At 33.4% G+C, this 17707-nt stretch overlaps 1 protein-coding gene across 7 annotated transcripts in view; it reads left to right on the top strand.

Annotated features, from left to right (window-relative positions):
• Window positions 1-17707, top strand: part of STPG2 (sperm tail PG-rich repeat containing 2) — a 711650-nt gene that overhangs the window by 300988 nt on the left and 392955 nt on the right. For all 7 annotated transcript variants that reach the window (XM_054683204.2, XM_016951896.4, XM_016951895.4 and 4 more), the window contains one exon: window positions 10344-10503. In XM_054683204.2, the coding sequence (XP_054539179.1) occupies window positions 10344-10503 (160 nt within the window). The remainder of the gene's footprint in view (window positions 1-10343; window positions 10504-17707) is intronic.

The raw sequence follows: 17707 nt of genomic DNA, 5'->3' as shown, positions 1-17707 counted from the left end.
GTATTGAAAATATATTTCATTCATTAGAAAATATATTTATTTGGCGGAGCGCGGTGACTCACGCCTGTAATCCCAGCACTTTGGGAGGCCAAGGTGGGCGGATCACGAGGCCAGGAGATCTAGACCACGGTGAAACCCCGTCTGTACTAAAAAAATACAAAAAATTAGCTGGGCGTGGTGGCGGGCGCCTGTGGTCCCAGCTACTCAGGAGGATGAGGCAGGGGAATGGCGTGAACCCGGGAGGCAGAGCTTGCAGTGAGCCGAGATCGCGCCACTGCACACTAGCCTGGGTGACAGAGTGAGACTGTCTCAAAAAAAAAAAAAAAAAAAAAAAAAAAAGAAAATATGTTAATTTATAGGAACATTAGTGTAGAATAATTAGATTTCCTACAATTCAAATGTGCAATTTGCCTTTTTCTATTGAGATCTACAATCTATGTGTCATAACATGGAAAACATAGTTACCTTGGGAGTGTGGTAAATATTATTGGGGATCTATATGTCTCTGTCTAGACAATGTTGCTTTCTTGTTCCATACCTTGTCTTACTCATCTTGATTTTTCTCCTTTCTCTTTACCTTTTGCATAGTGTATTTTTCTCTGTTATCACCATTATTATTCTCAGTCTCAATATAACTACATAATTGTTTTTGAAGTAGGTAATGGGATGCTGAGATATTTATAACTTAGAAAAGCAAGGCTGGATCATCCTGCCCACCATTACCCTTACTAGTTTGGAGGCAGCTTCCAAATATGAATAGTTCTACAATTCATCTCACTGACAATCTCACAGGATAAAGAATACAGAGAAATGCCTTGTGCACAGTGTCCTTCCACATACTTCATGGTGAGGGGTGTAAATGAGCAGGTGAGGTTCTTGAGGGCCTCTTAAAAGTTAATAATAAGGCTATAAATATAACCCAGCAATTCTGACTTCAAGTTCTGTGGTATTTTAGTAGCACTACCTTAAAATGGTCCCTATTTATATACAAGGGATAGTTCTTGCCATACTGAACCAAAGTAGATGACGTTAAGATTCATTTGATTTTAAAAAGTATGAACATAAATTGATTGGAATCCTACTTGTAGACATTTCTCTAGGGTTAATGAATAATTTTCCTAACTCTGCTATTTAAATTCACACATCTCTCACAACTCATGTTCAAAATTTACTTCAAGTTTATCAAGGTGATTTTTAATGCCATATCCAAATCTGTTCAACTGGTACTAGGAGCAATTATGTCCTTTTTAAAGAATTTCTCTGTCTTTACATTCAACATTGCAAAAGAATTAACTTTTAGACTAAAAGTAGAACTCTGAAGAATGGATATTATGTCAATTAGAGCTATTATAATTGGAGATAATCTGCTTATTCTCTGCCTCAGTAGCATTAGCATTTGCTGGAAGAGAAAGGTTATATAGGCCATTTCTGTTCTTGTATTTTACTTTAATATGCTGAGATACACATTTTTTTCTATGAAACTAATGTCAAAAGTGGTCATGAAAACTTAAGCATTAAAAGTCAAAGTCTACTTTTTGATAGCAAAGAGAAGAAAATGCATCTCACATTAAATATTAATCAAATTTAACGACCTGGAGACACTCTGTAATGATTTTGTGAAAGTTAGTACTTGATCAAGGTTTTAATGGACATATTTCTACTTCTATATCGTTTCTGAGATTATAAATTATATCCACCTTTATTAGAAACAGGAACATCTTTAGCAAAAGCAATATTTGAAAAATATTTATACAACACAGAAAGGTGAACAAAAGTAAAAGCCAGCTTTGTATTTTTAGGCTTTGCTAAATAAAGAATATAGAACTGATTACATGTGACGTAAATTTAAGCACTGTATGGGTTGAAAATACTTTCAAGGCATAGTGTCAGCCCTACTGTCATGGAAGAACTTAACAACAAGGCTAAACAAAAAGAAAGCCTCAAGGTAGACAGATACTGTTAGACTCATTCATGCACTTATAACTGACATATTCATTCATTGATTAAAAATATGTGTCAATCACTTACTGTTTGCAAAGACATTTACCATTCTGGGAGATACAATGGTGTGCAAAATAGAGGCTTTCTGAACACTCAAGGAGCTCTCTCATTCCTATGGTGATGGGTGATATTAAACAAGTCATTAGAGACTTGTTTAATTGCAAATGTAATAACTGCTACAAACTTAAGAGCTGTGTATTCTGAGAACATATCAGAGCTGAAAGAGCTAATGAATTCAGGGAAGATTTGAGACCCAAAGGATTAACAAGAGTTAGAGACTAAAGTGAATGAATAAACCCTGGTCAGAAAGCTTTTGACAAAGATAGTTCAATATTACACATAGTTTCTGAAGTGAGTTAATTTTTTACAGTTGTAATGACCTCAAAAACAGAGAGCTATTATGACTGAGATTATTAGTTTCTTACCCAGTATTCATTCATTCTTTCTTTCTTGCTAACAGAACCCAATTTTATTTAGAATATCAATGTGCCCAAGTAAAGCAACTACTTTTTTGGGATTCCCTTGCAGCTTGAGGGTAGTTATTTGGCACAGTTTTAACCAATGCAAAGAAAATAGAAGTTACTAGATTAGGCTTTCAGAAAAGACTTCAGAAAAGGCTTTTATTGTTGTTAAACAATTTTTGATTTTTACCCTTTCTCTTCTTTATTTTTGAAATAAAAACATTATGACAGAAGCTACAGTCAATATCTTGAGAGAATATAAGGATGAGGGTCACAACCTAAATACGATGCAGCAAAAAACATGAAGGGACCTATAAATACTTGATGATATTATGGAGCTTGTATACCCCTAGATTCCTACTGTCATTTTTCACTAATTTGAGAGAATAATGGAAAAATTACTCCATAAATTTGAAGGGTAAATTGAATCTTATCTGAGGAAATTTTGTCTTCCTTCTCATCAGACAGCTTTATCTTTTTCTTGCCCTTATGTAAGCAAAGTAGTAAATTTCAAATATATATGGTATATTTGTTCAGTGTGCTATTTATGTTTATGTATTTATGCAAATAATGAATAATAAAATAATTCAGAAGAGTAAGATATCACTTCTAGCTAGGGTTCTCAAGAATGCTTAATGAAAGAGATACTACTTGAACTGGCTTTTACAGTTGTAAATTTGCCTTCAAATTGAAAAGAGGCTTTGGATGCCAAGGAGAGTTTCCTGAAAGTTTTTCCCATAGGCACTGGGGATCCAATGAGGGTTTTTAGCAGTTTATGTCATTTTTAGTACAACAGTTTATTGGCTACTAGCATGCAAATGGTTGGGGACTAGAAGACCTAAAGCTAAAATAAGCAGTTAGTACAACTGCCACGTAATAAGTATTTTGGAGCTCATGCCAGGATCTTTTTGGTAGTAAAGGACAGAAAAGTCTAAGGTGAGAGAGGTTACAATAGATATAACCTTGGTCATTTTTAGATATGCGAGAGAAAGGTGAACAAAAGTAAAAGCCAGCTTTGTATTTTTAGGCTTGGCTAAATAAAGAATTTTTGTAAGTCAATGAGGAAAGAACACATCGTTTGGTAGTTGCAGGTAAGGGAAGATAATAAGTTTTATTTTAAGGCTATCTGAGGATAATGATGTGCAAATGTCCAGAACACAATTGAAACTTTGTGATTCAAATATGACTGGTATAATGTTATGCTGCGGGAATTAGGTTAAGTCTGTTGTGTTATTCCCTATGTGATTTTGACTATCAGCACTTTTTGTTATTATTTTACTGAGCTTTGAAGTATCATGTTTTCCAGTCAATTCTAATTCCTTTCATAAAACAGCATTGGCCTAAATGGTCTTTTCCAGTGTGCCAGGAGAAGATGGAAATAAAGTCAATATTTTCCATTTTTACGTATTACTTACAATTAATACTATAATTTTATATCTATATTAAAATACTTTTTCCTATCAAAATAACACATTCCTTTCTAAGTCATGTATTTTATGAGGCATATGTTTACAATGATGAATATTAGAGATGCTTAAAATGGCAAGGATGACCTTAGTAATTATAATTTGCAACATGTAAAACAAAGATAATTTGGTTATCATCTGAAATGCCTTTCTTCTTTATAGAACCAAATTTAAGTAATTTGGATAAGCAGATTGGCAAATTGCTTAAACAAAGTTTTCTGAATATTTAGGCAAACATAACTATATTTATAGCCTATAAATTTTTTCACCATATATATTTGGTTAAAGATTTTGCTTGAAAGTTTTGATTGAAAGTTTGAAGTCTTCTTAAGTCACTTCAATGATAATGACAAGTTTCATTATAAAAGAAGTTCTATATGACTTAAAATTATGTATTTAAGAATTTGAAATAAAATTTTAGACTAGAATATACTTAACTATGAAATAACAGCTAGAACAAGTTATAAGATATATATGCACAGAAATGGAAGAACATTTATTTCATAACTTGAAAGAGGAAGTAGTTCTGGTTTAATTGCTCAGAATTTTAACTCTAGTGTATTGCAAGAATTTCTTTCATATACCTCTTGCTATTAGACCTAGACCTACTGCATATTGTCGCAGGCCCTTCTCTCCAGTAAGAGTTTGTCTCCTAAGCAAAGACTGAGATTTCACTCTGCCTTTGTGGTCCTGTGCCCTCCATGTTGCCTTCCTGTTTTTTTTTTTTTTTTTTTTTTTGAGGTGGAGTCTCACACTGTTGCCAGTCTGGAGTGCAGTGGCACCGTCTCGGCTCACTGCAACCTCTGCCTCCTGGGTTCAAGCGATTCTCCTGCCTCAGCCTCCTGAGTAGCTGGGATTACAGGCACATGCCACCACGCCTGGCTAATTTTTGTATTTTTAGTAGAGATGGGGTTTCACCATGTTGGTCAGGCTGGTCTCGAACTCCTGATCTCGTGATCCAACCGCCTCGGCCTCCCAAAGTGCTGGGATTACAGGCATGAGCCACCGCACCCGGTGGCCTTCCTGGTTTTTTGATTGAGAGTCTAAAGTTCCCTTTCCCTTCTTTCCCGTATATTCCACCCTTCAGTGTTTTCTACTTTAGCTTTGTATCCCATTTAGATTCAAAATATGGCAACTATCTTGAGTAAGAAGCTTGTATTTGTTGTCAGTCATTGCTCTGGTGTGACTTTGTCTCCTAGGCATCACTAGATTACAGGAGATTTTACTCTGTCTTTCCAGTCCAGACCTCTATCCTTTTGCCTGCTTCAGTATTCAATAAATACTTCATAGTAAAGAATCAGTGATGATGAGTTCAGGCTCCTCTGAGTTTAGGCTGAGGTTCAGGTTCAGAAGTTCAGGCTGCCTTCTCTCAGCCTTTATTCTCTCATAGTCATGCTATACTATGTGACTTTCAAAAGCCCCACAAATTCTTTCTTTTTCTTTTAGAATAATCTGTGACAATACCAGTCTTTAGTCCTTGCCCAGACTTAGTAAATGGCTATGCAAATGGAACACAGCTTGTAATCTCAATTTACATAGGAAGGTCTCTTCTACTTTTTGGAATTTAGCATAAAAATCCTCCTATTATTACCAATCTCTGTTATCTTTCAAACAATAATTTTAAAATTTTACTATTTCTGAAATTTAATGCAGAGGTTTATCAAAATGTACTGTTTATCAGTAATAGTTTATCAAGACTTACTCATTGGTGTAGCTATTTTGATTCCAGATAAAATATGTTAAAACAAAAAGCAATTTAGAAGTAAATAGTCATGGTCGGTCAATAGTTTTAAAATGTTTAATTAACCAGAATAATATGATAATTTAAATTTGTATGCACAGCTCCACATATATGCAAAGCAAATATTGACATAAATAACTTTAAGGAGAAAAAGACAAATTCAAATGTAAAGATAAACCTATTCTATTTATTTAGATAGATCTATTCTATCTTAAGAGATCGAATAGAATAAACCACCTTATAATGTTACTTACTAAGAAAAAATGAGAAATGGCTTAAATGAAAAATTTCAGAAATGAAAATAGACATCTCTACAGATTCTGAAAGCAAAAGGCAAACAGTTTGCATTATTAACAAATTTGAAATTTGAAAACTTAGGTGAAATGGACAACAAATCTCATTAAAGAAAAAAATCCAGAGTTGCTATCTTATCTTAAAATGTCCACTTTTCAAAAAAACTTATTAGATATGTAAATATCAGCTATTAATTTTTTTTCAAAGAATTAATGGAACTTATGATTAAATAATTAAAGAAAAACATGCTAGCAGTGAGCCAATAGAGAATCTTAATAGATAATAGAAGCAAGCAAAGAAACAAAAGAACAAAAATAATTCTAGAGTTGTAAAGTACAAAAACATAAATAAAATTTTACTAACTTGACTCAGGAGATTTGAGAGGGCAGAAGACATAATTAATTAACTGAAAGATAGATCAATAGAAATCATTGAATATGAGAAACACAGAACAGGATTGAACAATACGAGTAGTTTGAGACCTGTGGGTCAATGTCAAGTATTTTAGCATATGGATAATAAAAGACCCAGAAGGAGAGGTGAGAAAGAAAGGAGCAGAAAAAATATTTGAAGATATAATTGCTGAAAACTCTCCAAATGTAATAAAAAAACACTATATCTATGAATCCATGAAGTTCAGTGAACTCCAAGGTGAATACATTTAAGGAGAATTCACACTTAGATACATTATAGTCAAACTAGTGAAAGAGAACAAAGGTGACATCTTGAAAGCAACAAGAAAAAGGAAACTTATATAGTGGAAACAGTATCACTAATTGTAGGCTTCTCATCAGAATCAGTGGAGGTCAGAAATTAGTGAAAAGACATGCAAAAGGCTGAGAGTAAAAAATTTCAAGCAAAAAAATCTATATTTAGTAAAACTATTATTCAAAAATGAATATGAAATAAAAATATTTCCAGATCTTTTACCATTGCATGGTAAAGGAAAATTTTTTTCTGAGACTAAAACTTGAGGTCAATCTTTATTTGCAATATGCTACAACATGGGAGACAATTTAGGGATTGAATGCTCCATTCCTTTCTGTGGCTGAGGGGTTTACTTGTTGCCGTTTTGTAACCAAAGTTTTTGAAGATCAGAACCTACATGCAGTTTCACATGTCTGAGATCAGAGAGTATACGAAATTTCATATGTCAAAATAGCAGGGAGCCTTGAATGAAATTGAAAAATTCTGAATTTGTATGAAATTAGGAGGTTTCATGCCTCCTGAAACCTCTTGATTCTGGAAAAATTCTGAATTTGTATGAAATCAGGAGGTTTCATACCTCCTGAAACCTCACGATTTCATACAAATTCACAGTTTTTCCAATTTCATTCAGTTGGAAATTCTGAATCCTTTTCATACAAATTCTGAATTTTGTATGAAATCAGACCAAGAAATGTTAATCTCTTGGTCTCTGGGGTTACAGGTCAGTCAGGCTTGAGTTTTAAGTGAGTTATTGCATGGGTATTGAGCAAGTAGAATTTTATAGAGACTTTGACTTGACAGAAATGAATAAAATCACAAAGTATGTGAAATGGTTTTGCCAAAATACAAACAGGCTGACCCACCTTCCTTTGAAGTAGGTTGAAACCAGTGAATTCTTTTTAAACTTCCTGGAACACTGTCTTTATGTGATTCTCAACAACTTAACTACTTTTGATTTGTTTGTAGCTTAAAATACTAGGGAATTCCCTTTTGATATCCCATTAGCATCTCTCTTCAGGCAAGGGAGATATCACTGAGGGGTTCATAAGTCCTATACCTAATAAAGATATTAATGCCAATGGCAATGATGATAGCAATGAAAGCCAACACTGCTACTCCTTATGTGTCAGAAAACATTTTAAGAATTTTATGCACATTAATCATACGAATTCTATGCTTCTTTATGTTATTTTAGGGTAGGGCTTTGGTTTTCCAGATGAGGAAGTCAGGACACTAAGCCTATGACCAGGATTCATGTTCTAGCTAAAAAATGAGACCAGGAAGATGAGAGCCAGACATTTTTAGCTTTTGTGTTGGGACCCAGATTCTCTGCTGTATAATGTGGAATTTCCCAAATGCAAGAACAGGATTTAAATATTGGTATGAGAAAAAAGTCATGCAATAAGCCAAAAAGAGAAAAAAAAAACCACCAAAAAACCATGAGAAATGTCTATTATATCCATTCTTCATGTCCCTTCTTTATTTTCTATGATGTATAAAGAATCGCCAACAAATTTGATGATCTCATCTACAAATACTGTTTTTCCCTGACAATGGTATTCAGCTCATTTAGGGTACTATACGGTATATAGGTGTTGTTTAAATTATTGTTATTAGACAGAGTTTCAGATTTGTCCTATTAATCATCAGCTTAGGATATTTACTTGAAATGTTAATCTCTTGGTCAGATAAAATTAGAATTTAAGATGAGTAGGAAGAGGAGGGAACATCAGTAAAGTAGACAAGAAGGGAATAAGTTTCGGAGAAGAATAAATATACATAGCAACAGGTGGTCATGAACAAGGGTAGTATACATTGGATTGGTAAGAGAGGCAGTGAATCTACTGGAATTTAAGGAACTAGTTTGACAAACTTTTCCAGGTGTGAACAAACTATTGTTGAAGAACACTGATCACTGATGCAGTTTCTTGTCTTTGCTTCAAGTTATTAAAAAAAATAGTTTCTGTGTGGCAGTAGCCAAACTTATCAATTATATCCAGTCTAGGCACTGGAAGAAGAAATAGATGGTGACACCATGTAGGGTGTTACAGGAAATGGGAACAATAATGTCTTCTGATAAGAAAACTAAAGTGTATAGTAGGCACAATCAAGATCTTCGCAAAGCTTTCCTATTTACACTAGGCATACTGTATGCACAGGATCTCTTTGTGTTTTTATAATCTCTTCCAGTTTCTTTTCACATACCATAGAGGCAGCCCCAAAAGATACACAAATAATCCATGGAAATATTGCCTCTGTTGCTTATTTTCAGCCTAGTTTTACTGTATATACTCTTGATGCAGACAAAAAGAAAATGGCGTCCAGCATTTCTTAGATGACTTACCTATCATGACATTTCATGTTTAACATGGGACTCAAACCAGAAGTGGGGTTTTCATGTAAGAATCCCCTCCCCTAGTCATGATCTTACCATATTTTGTGATTCTTTGGAAGTGGAAGATAATGTTGTTAGCATATGCTTGAGGGTGATAATATGGATGTAAGGAACAAGAAAAAATGTATTTTCTAAAATATGGCTCCTAGAGGGACTTCAAAAGTATGCTTTCTCAGTATCCAAATTTGTTTGACTTATTTGAAACTTTAAAATACTTCCCTGTTAGCTCAAACCCTGATTGGTCAGGCTTTGTTTTTGCATTGAAATTAGCTTTTCTAGAATAGTAAGATTCACTTAACCCTTTTGTAGAAACAGGTACCAAGCTAAGTACTTTACTCATTTTAACTAATTTAATCCTCAGAATAATATTATAAAATAAGTACTATCATTTTTCTCACTTTTCACATGCAAAAACTCAGGAACACAGAGGGTAAGTGGCTTGCTTAAGGTCACATAGCTAGTAAGCAGCAGATATTTGGAACCTAGGAAGTCTAGTGCCAGAGTCCACATGCTTAGCCATAACACTTTCCTGCCTACTGGGAAATCATTAACGCTTAAAAAGTTTTTGTCTTTATACATAATCTAGGTGAATAGATTTCAAAGGAATATGTTATAATTTGAGGAAAATGAGTTTAAAAAAGTTTTCACTGAGATAGTTAGCTAATTGTTTAAGGCATTACTTGTCCAACAAATATATGGCACTTATATTTCATTTAGTTTAGAATTAATTATTATTATATTTATTAATATCCATGTGGGTTCATGTTGATTAAAAATGTTACTATGACTGCAGTTCATATAAAGAACCATAAATGATGAAAGAGGAAGCCTTCTAACTTAATTGTAATCTATTAAAGATGAAATAAGCAGTCTCATTTTGTAGAATAAGTAAAACAATGTTCACTTACAACAATAAAGCAGGAATAGTTCTGCTGCTTAGGAAAACAGGTAATCATTGCTCTCATTCTTGTAAGCAATTTGATTTTCAGGATTAAATTGAATATATTTGATCTATATCATGAAAGCTATTTTTTAAAGAATATGATCCTAAAGTTCATACTTGTGTTTATTTTACTTTAATTTTGGCAAGTAAATTTACATTTTTATTAGGCTGGCTAGATTTAAGAATTCCTTTTTAAGTTTCTATTTTTAATGTTTAATTAATAAAAGTATTAGGATTTTTCTATTCATTGCTTACTGTAACCATCCATCTGGTATCTTCTTGGATATTTTCTGTATAAGATATATTTATGCTCATCTATTAAATTTTTTTTCAGGTTATTCCAGCGCCAGGCAGCTATGATGTTCACAGATCATATGAGATGTCCCAAGTTAAGCATAAATATATGCCACCTCGTAGTTTAATGGCTAAAAGAAAACATGCCTCTTTTCTTAGTGCAACTCCTCGGTGCCTAGAAAAAGTGACTGATGGGCCAGGTAAGTCTAGAAGTCCTTATAAAGCTATGAGGAAAAAAATTCTAAGGTTTCCATATTAAAATATCTAGAATCATTGATAGGTTCTTGGAGACTGAAAAGTTAAGCAAAATAATGTATAACAAAACCATTTTTCTCATCAGTGCTGTAACAAAATAACATTGAACTAAACAACATTATTTGAGGACCTGCTGTGTTGTACATCATTTCGCTTAAAGTTGCAGTTTCCGAGAAACCATCCATGATGTTATGTGAGGACTTACTGTGATTGTAAACAACATTTGCATTTACCCTGACTCTCTTAAGTGTGTAGGTCAAAAACGAAACAGGAAAATACTTATTCAGTAAAAGATTTAAGTTATTTTTTTCAAACGTAAGAAGATTTTGGGGGAGGGTGGGTTATGTCTCTTAATTTTACCAAATACAATTTTACCAGTTTTACTAAAGCTAATAAAGTCATTCAGCATTCTATTAGGGAAAAAAACAGAACTCATAACATGCTAAAGTTGTTAGAGGAGAAAGGCACTTTACCCTGATTTGGAAAATCAGTCATATAGAAGATATACATCAAGGCAGTTGTACAGAATTATTTTTATTTTTTTTCAAATATAAAGAAAGAAGCTATATTAAAAAGATAAACATTTATTTGAGCATTTACAATTCCAAAAATAATTTTAATTTTTAAAATTTGGATGGTCTTAGCTATCAGTAACAGCATTCTTGTTCTAAAGCAGTAACACTTGCTGGAAATGAAGATAAGTCAGTTATGCTATTTTACACAGGAAAACTAGATAGAGAACAGGAACAATCATTTTCAACAATAAATTACAGGTGTATTCCCACTAAACAACCATACCATTGTAATGAATTTTTATGAGAATATGGAGAAAAAAATGAAACAGAATGAAGAAACTCTTTTTTCCAAAGTTTTTAATGAAAAACTAAAACAGGAGAATATAACTTATCCAGCAAATAATACTTGGACAGCCCGAGATCCAGAGGTTTGCTTTGTTTCTCATTGCCTTTTAAGAATCAGGCATATTGCCAGCTTATAGATCCATTTTAAGTTGAAATTTCACTTTTTATTTTCTTTTTCTTCTCTTGAGTTATTACACCATGTTGATTTTGTGAGGTTTTAGCTTTGCTGTGAAGTAGGATTCAAACTCCTGTAGTGTGTCCCTGATTACACTCAACTGTGATCACCCAGGGATATAAGTTCTTTGAAGTTTCAGCACCATCACCATCATCAAGCACAATCAATTAAATAAGAAATAATATTAATCTCAGGGTCTTATGAAGTAAATTATGTTGAGTATCGTATTTCCTGATTTTTTTGTCTGTCTTCCTTTACTCTCCTCTGCATAAAAATTCTTACCGATGGAATGCAAAATAAGAGTTTCAGTTAAGTGCTAGGATTGACACTATGACTTTTCATTGCTTCAGTATTTAGCATAGGGCAAGTAAATTAGCTAACTGTTTCATTAGTTTCTGTTTTTCACAGTTGAGATATTTGCCACCTACTTGCCTCATGAGAATACAAAAGATTAATGAGAAATATATTTCAGAGTCATTTTCAGAACCTTTGAAGCTCCTTTGAAGTATAAGATCTTATCATAATATGAAACACGTTTCTTCCTAATGTTAAGCCAACACTAACTTCTAAAATAATTTGAGAGGTAAGGGAAATGTATTCATTTGGAAGACAGTTATTATTTGGAAGTCAAAGACATAGTGACTGTCAAAGTCACTGTACAATTGCAGAGTAGACAGCTTGTGAAATGAAAAGAGTTTATCATGTTGGTTAATACCAGTAATTCATGAAGTTTGCTATCGTGCATCTTAAAGTGGCCCATACTTCAAAGGGATAATAACAGAAACCCCACGTGCCTCTATTATCAACACATTAGAAAAAGCCATATGGACCTCTGAAGCTATTATCTGATACCATGATATATGAAATTTTGTATCTTCTGACATGTAGATATTGTAGTAATTATGGAATTATCCTTTTAAATTTAATCTGCTACCTTAAGGTATACCATCCAAAATATTGCTCTAAAATAGATTTAGTAGGTGCCCAGGGCCAATTCAATTAATATCATGCCGTATTCTGGTAATTGAAGATTAACTTTCCTTTGTCTAGACTCTGTTACATTGATCTAATCAAGGACAAGATGTAAGTGCGATATTATCAAGTCTCTAAATAGATTCCTAATTTTTAAATAGAGTTTTACTTTTTTTTGATCAATATAACCAAAAAATTGTCTATTCTTTTTAATATTAATATATACATATTAATATTGTTTTTGCTTTAAAATGAAAATAGCCCGTTTCTGTTTGTAATTTACACCCTAACTTTTGCTAGGGACAACTAATACATGACATCATTTGATTTTTAAAACGTCATTGTGTAATCAAAAGATTCAGTGATAATAATTCTATTTGCTATATGGTGTGGGGAATGTTTATCTTATGAATGATGGCCTTTCATATCATAATGTTCTTAGTAACAAAATAAGAAAAGAAGTTTCTTTACCCTATTATTTCTCTTTTAAAATTGGTAATTTTGTTTTGCTTTAATAGCAATGGAAAGACCTTTTTTGGTTGGATGCAAAATTTCTTATACATCAGATAAAATTATTTAGTATTGTTATATGTATATATGTGTGTACACATAAATAAAACTATAACATTGTCTGACTTAATTTGGAGAACATGATATGCATATTTGTTACTTGGGTCATGACATTACTAGAAAGAATGCTGTGCCTCATTGAACTTAAAAAACGCACATTGTTTTCTTTCTATCTATATAGAGAATTATTGGAAAATTAAAATTGATTACTGGATATCTTACATTTGTAGGTAAAAGTGTTAAGAACTGAAGTTGATGCATACGTGAATAATTGTAATCTCATGGGATTTATGGAACTTATAAGACATTCAATAACTCATGTTATAGCCATGTATTTATTTCAAATTATTTTACATCTTTATTTAGAAATATGAAAATGGTTTTATTTATAAGTAAAGTTTTTTGGAATATACTTAAGAGGGATAAAACTCATTTTCATTAGTCTAAATTAAAGAAGGAAATAGTACATCTAGACTCAGTATATTGTATACCCTTTAGTGTTGTGTGACTAATAAAACATGTTAGAATTGTCTAATGAAGAAATAATTAAATGAGGCATATCACAGTATAAAGCAGTCTTTTCTTATTACACCAAGTTTTAATTCATGGATATGTAATTGATTTTGTGATTGATCCAACTCCGGTAAGTGAAATTGTTAAGTGGAAAAGTATTTAAGCATCACTTTATCTCTCACATTGACCTGTTTTTAGTCATGGGTTGGGGGCAGGGGTATGCTCAACAAATTTAAAAAGAAAATAGATATAAACATTGTTGAGAGTGTGGAAAATTGAGGACCCTCATACATTGTGTTGAAAGTATAAATTTATATCAGTGTTTCTTAAGGGCAGGTTGGCAAAATGTTTCAAGCATTCATGCCATTTGACCCTAGAATTCTGCTTCTAAGATCATCCTAAGGCTATTATTTATACCAAAACTTAAACATCAAGGACTTCATTAAAAAAGTAATAAAAAGTCCAAAATGTCCTAAATGGAAAGAAAAGTGGAGTTTAGTTAATTTTGATATATCAGCTGACTAGAGTCCTATGAAAATATTAGAAATGTTATATGGTTTTTTTAAACATGGGAAGATCTTGGTAACAAGATAGGATTAATCTTTTCAATCAATTAACAAATATGTATTGAGACTATCTTATGTATTAAGCACTCTTCCAGGGACTTGTGATACAGTAAATATTCTTGTTTCATAGAGCTTAATATTAATTTTAATTAATAATATAATTTATTAACTAAATATTAATTTATTGTTATTAATTATCATTTATTAATTAAATATTGTTAACATTAATTATTAATTAATGAATAATATATGCTGTGATACAGTAAATGTTCTTGTTTATAGAGCTTCATTTCAAGTATAAGACATTTAATAAATGAAGAGGTAGATTGACAGATTAATAGAGGAAGAAGGAAAATCAAGCATTTTTAAATTCCATGGGGACAAACAAGAGGTAAAAGGATTGAGAGTTTAGAGTGGATAGTGAATCAATTCCAAATAATGTTAATGGGGAAGGCTTCACTGAGAAATTAATAAAGGCATACCTTGGCAATATGGCTTGGTTTGGTTACATACCACTGCAGTAAAACTAAGATTGCTATAAAGCGAGTCACATGAGTTTTTTTGATTTCCCAGTACATAAAAAATATGTTTAGACTATACTATAGTCTATTAAGTGTGCGATAGCATTATGTCTGAATAAAACAACGTAAATGGCTTAATTAAAAATACTGAATTGCTAAAAAAAACTGCTAACAATCATTTGAGCTTTCAGCGAGTCTTCTTTTTCTCCTGGAGGGTCTTGTTTTGATGTTGGTGGCTGCTGAGTAGTCAGAATTTTGGTTACTAAAGGTTGGGGTGGCTCTGGAAATTTCTTAAAATAAGACAACAATGAAATTAACCACATTGATTGACCCTTCCTTTCATGAGATTTCTCTGTGGCATCTGATGTGGCTTGATAGCACTTGACCCACAATAGAACTTCTTTAAAAATGGGATTAATCCTCCCTAACCCTACAACTGTTTTATCCTCTAAGTTTAGCTAATATTTGAAATCCCTTGTTGTTATTTCAGCAGTGTTCACAGCATCTTCACCAGGAGTAAATCCCATTTCAAGAAACCACTTTCTTTGCTCATCCACAAGAATCAACTCCTCATCCTTTCAAGTTTAATCATGAAATTTTAGCAATTCAGACATCTTCAGGCCCCACTTCTAATTCTAGTTATTTTGCTGTTTCCACCATACATGCAGTTATTTCCTCTTCTGAAATCTTGAACCCCTCAATTCATGAGGAATGGAATCAACCTTTTTCAAACTTCTGTTTGTGTTCATCTTTTGACATCTTCCCATGAATCATGAATGTTCTAATGATATCTATAATGGTATAGCCTTTCCAGAAGGTTTTAAATTTACTTTGCCCAGATCCCAGAGGAGTCACTCTGTATGGTGGCCATAGCCTTACAAAATGTATTTTTAAACTAAGACTTGAAAGTTGAAATTAGTCTTTGAACCATGGGCTTCAGAATGGGTGTTGTATTAGCAGGCATGAAAATAACACTAATTTCCTTGTGCATCTCCATCAGAGCTCTTGGGTGACAGGTGCCTTATCAACAAGTAGTAACATTTTTATTTTGTAAGTGAAAGCAAGTTTATTAAGAAAATAAAGGAATAAAGAATGGCTACTCCATAGACAGAGCAGCCCTAGGGGCTGTTGGTTGTCCATTTTTACAGTTATTTCTTGATTATATACTAAACAAGGGGTGGATTATTCATGCGTTTTCTGGCATTTCTTAGAACTGAGAATTCCTTCCATTTTTAGACCATATAGGATAACTTTATGACATTGCCATGGCATTTGTAAGCTGTCGTGGCACTGGTGGGAGTGTATCAGTGAGGATGACCAAAGGTCACTCTTGTCACCATCTTGGTTTTGGTGGGATTTAGCTGGCTTCTTTACTGCATGCTGTTTTATCAGCAAGGTCTTTATGACCTGTATCTTGTGTCGACCTCCTATCTAATCCTGTGAATTAGAATGAGCAACTTAACTGGGAATGCAGCCCAGCATGTCTCAGCCTTATTTTACCCAACCACTACTTAAGATGGAGGCACTCTGATTCAAATGCCTCTGACATTATCCCCCTCCCTTTTATAAGAGAACCCTTAATCCTAAGGGTTTGAGAGGAATGAAGATCCATCTTCTGTAACTTCAGGCTGAACAGGGGCAATAATATTGCTGCCTAACTATTGGGTCTCTTGCATTCAGGGTAGAGAGGAGCTCAGTCAGAAAGTGTAGGTATGGTCAGGGCAATACATAACTCTTCAGTACCAACAAAAGGTGAGATCCATCCCTCTTGTTTCTTCTGAGCAGCAGCCAGAGATCACTGGTTGAACACAGGAATAAGCAGGGTTAGTCTAAATTGTACAAAAAACTCGAAAACAACTGATGAGACTAGCATCTAATAACATGTGTACCATATTTCTTGAAACATATTTTTTTCTCTCTCCAGTCTCCCATTTTTAATAAAGACAAATCATAGTACGACCAATTTGCTTTATTATATTTGGCCTGATTATCTGTATAAAGTGCAGCAAGAATAATAATAATTTTTTGTGATACTTTAAGTTCTGGGGTACATGTGCAGAGTGTGCAGGTTTGTTACATAGGTATACATGTGCCCTGTTGGTTTGCAGCATCAATCACCCCTTCATCTACATTAGGTATTTCTCCTAGTGCTATCCCTCCCCTAGCGCCCCACCCCATGACAGGCCCTGGTGTGTGATGTTCTCCTGCCTGTGTCCATGTGTTCTCATTGTTCACCTCCTACTTATGAGTGAGAACATGTGGTGTTTGGTTTTCAGTTCGTGTGTTAGTTTGCTGAGAATGATGGTTTCCAGCTTCATCCATGTCCCTGCAAAGGACATTAACTCATTCTTTTTTATGGCTGCATAGTATCCCATGGTGTATATGTGCCACATTTTCTTTACTGAGTCTGTCATTGATGGGCATTTGGGCTGGTTCCGTCTTTGCTATTGTGAAGAGTGCCGCAATACACATACGTGTGCATGTGTCTTTATAGTAGAATGATTTATAATCCTTTGGGTATATACCCAGTAATGGGATTGCTGGGTCAAATGGTATTTCTGGTTCTAGATACTTGAGTAATCGCCACACTGTCTTCCACAGTGGTTGAACTAATTTACACTCCCAACAGTGTAAAAGCATGCCTATTTCTCCACATCCTCTCCAACATCTGTTTTTTTCCTGACTTTTTAATCATCACCATTCTAACTGGCGTGAGATGGTATCTCATTGTGGTTTTGATTTGCATTTCTCTAATGACCAGTGATGATGAGCTTTTTTGTTTTACATATGTTTGTTGGCTGCATAAATGTCTTCTTTTGAGAAGTGTCTGTTTATATCCTTCACCCACTTTTTGATGGGGTTATTTTTTTTTGTTGTAAATTTGTTTAAGTTATTTGTAGATTCTGGATATTAGCCTTTTGTCAGATGGATAGATTGCAAAATTATTCTCCCATTCTGTAGGTTGCCTGTTC

This window comes from Pan troglodytes, chromosome 3 (genome assembly GCF_028858775.2).
Source record: "Pan troglodytes isolate AG18354 chromosome 3, NHGRI_mPanTro3-v2.0_pri, whole genome shotgun sequence".
Lineage (NCBI taxonomy): Eukaryota > Metazoa > Chordata > Mammalia > Primates > Hominidae > Pan > Pan troglodytes.
The sequence above is the reverse complement of the archived record's forward strand: the minus strand, read 5'-3'. Positions and strand labels throughout refer to the sequence as shown.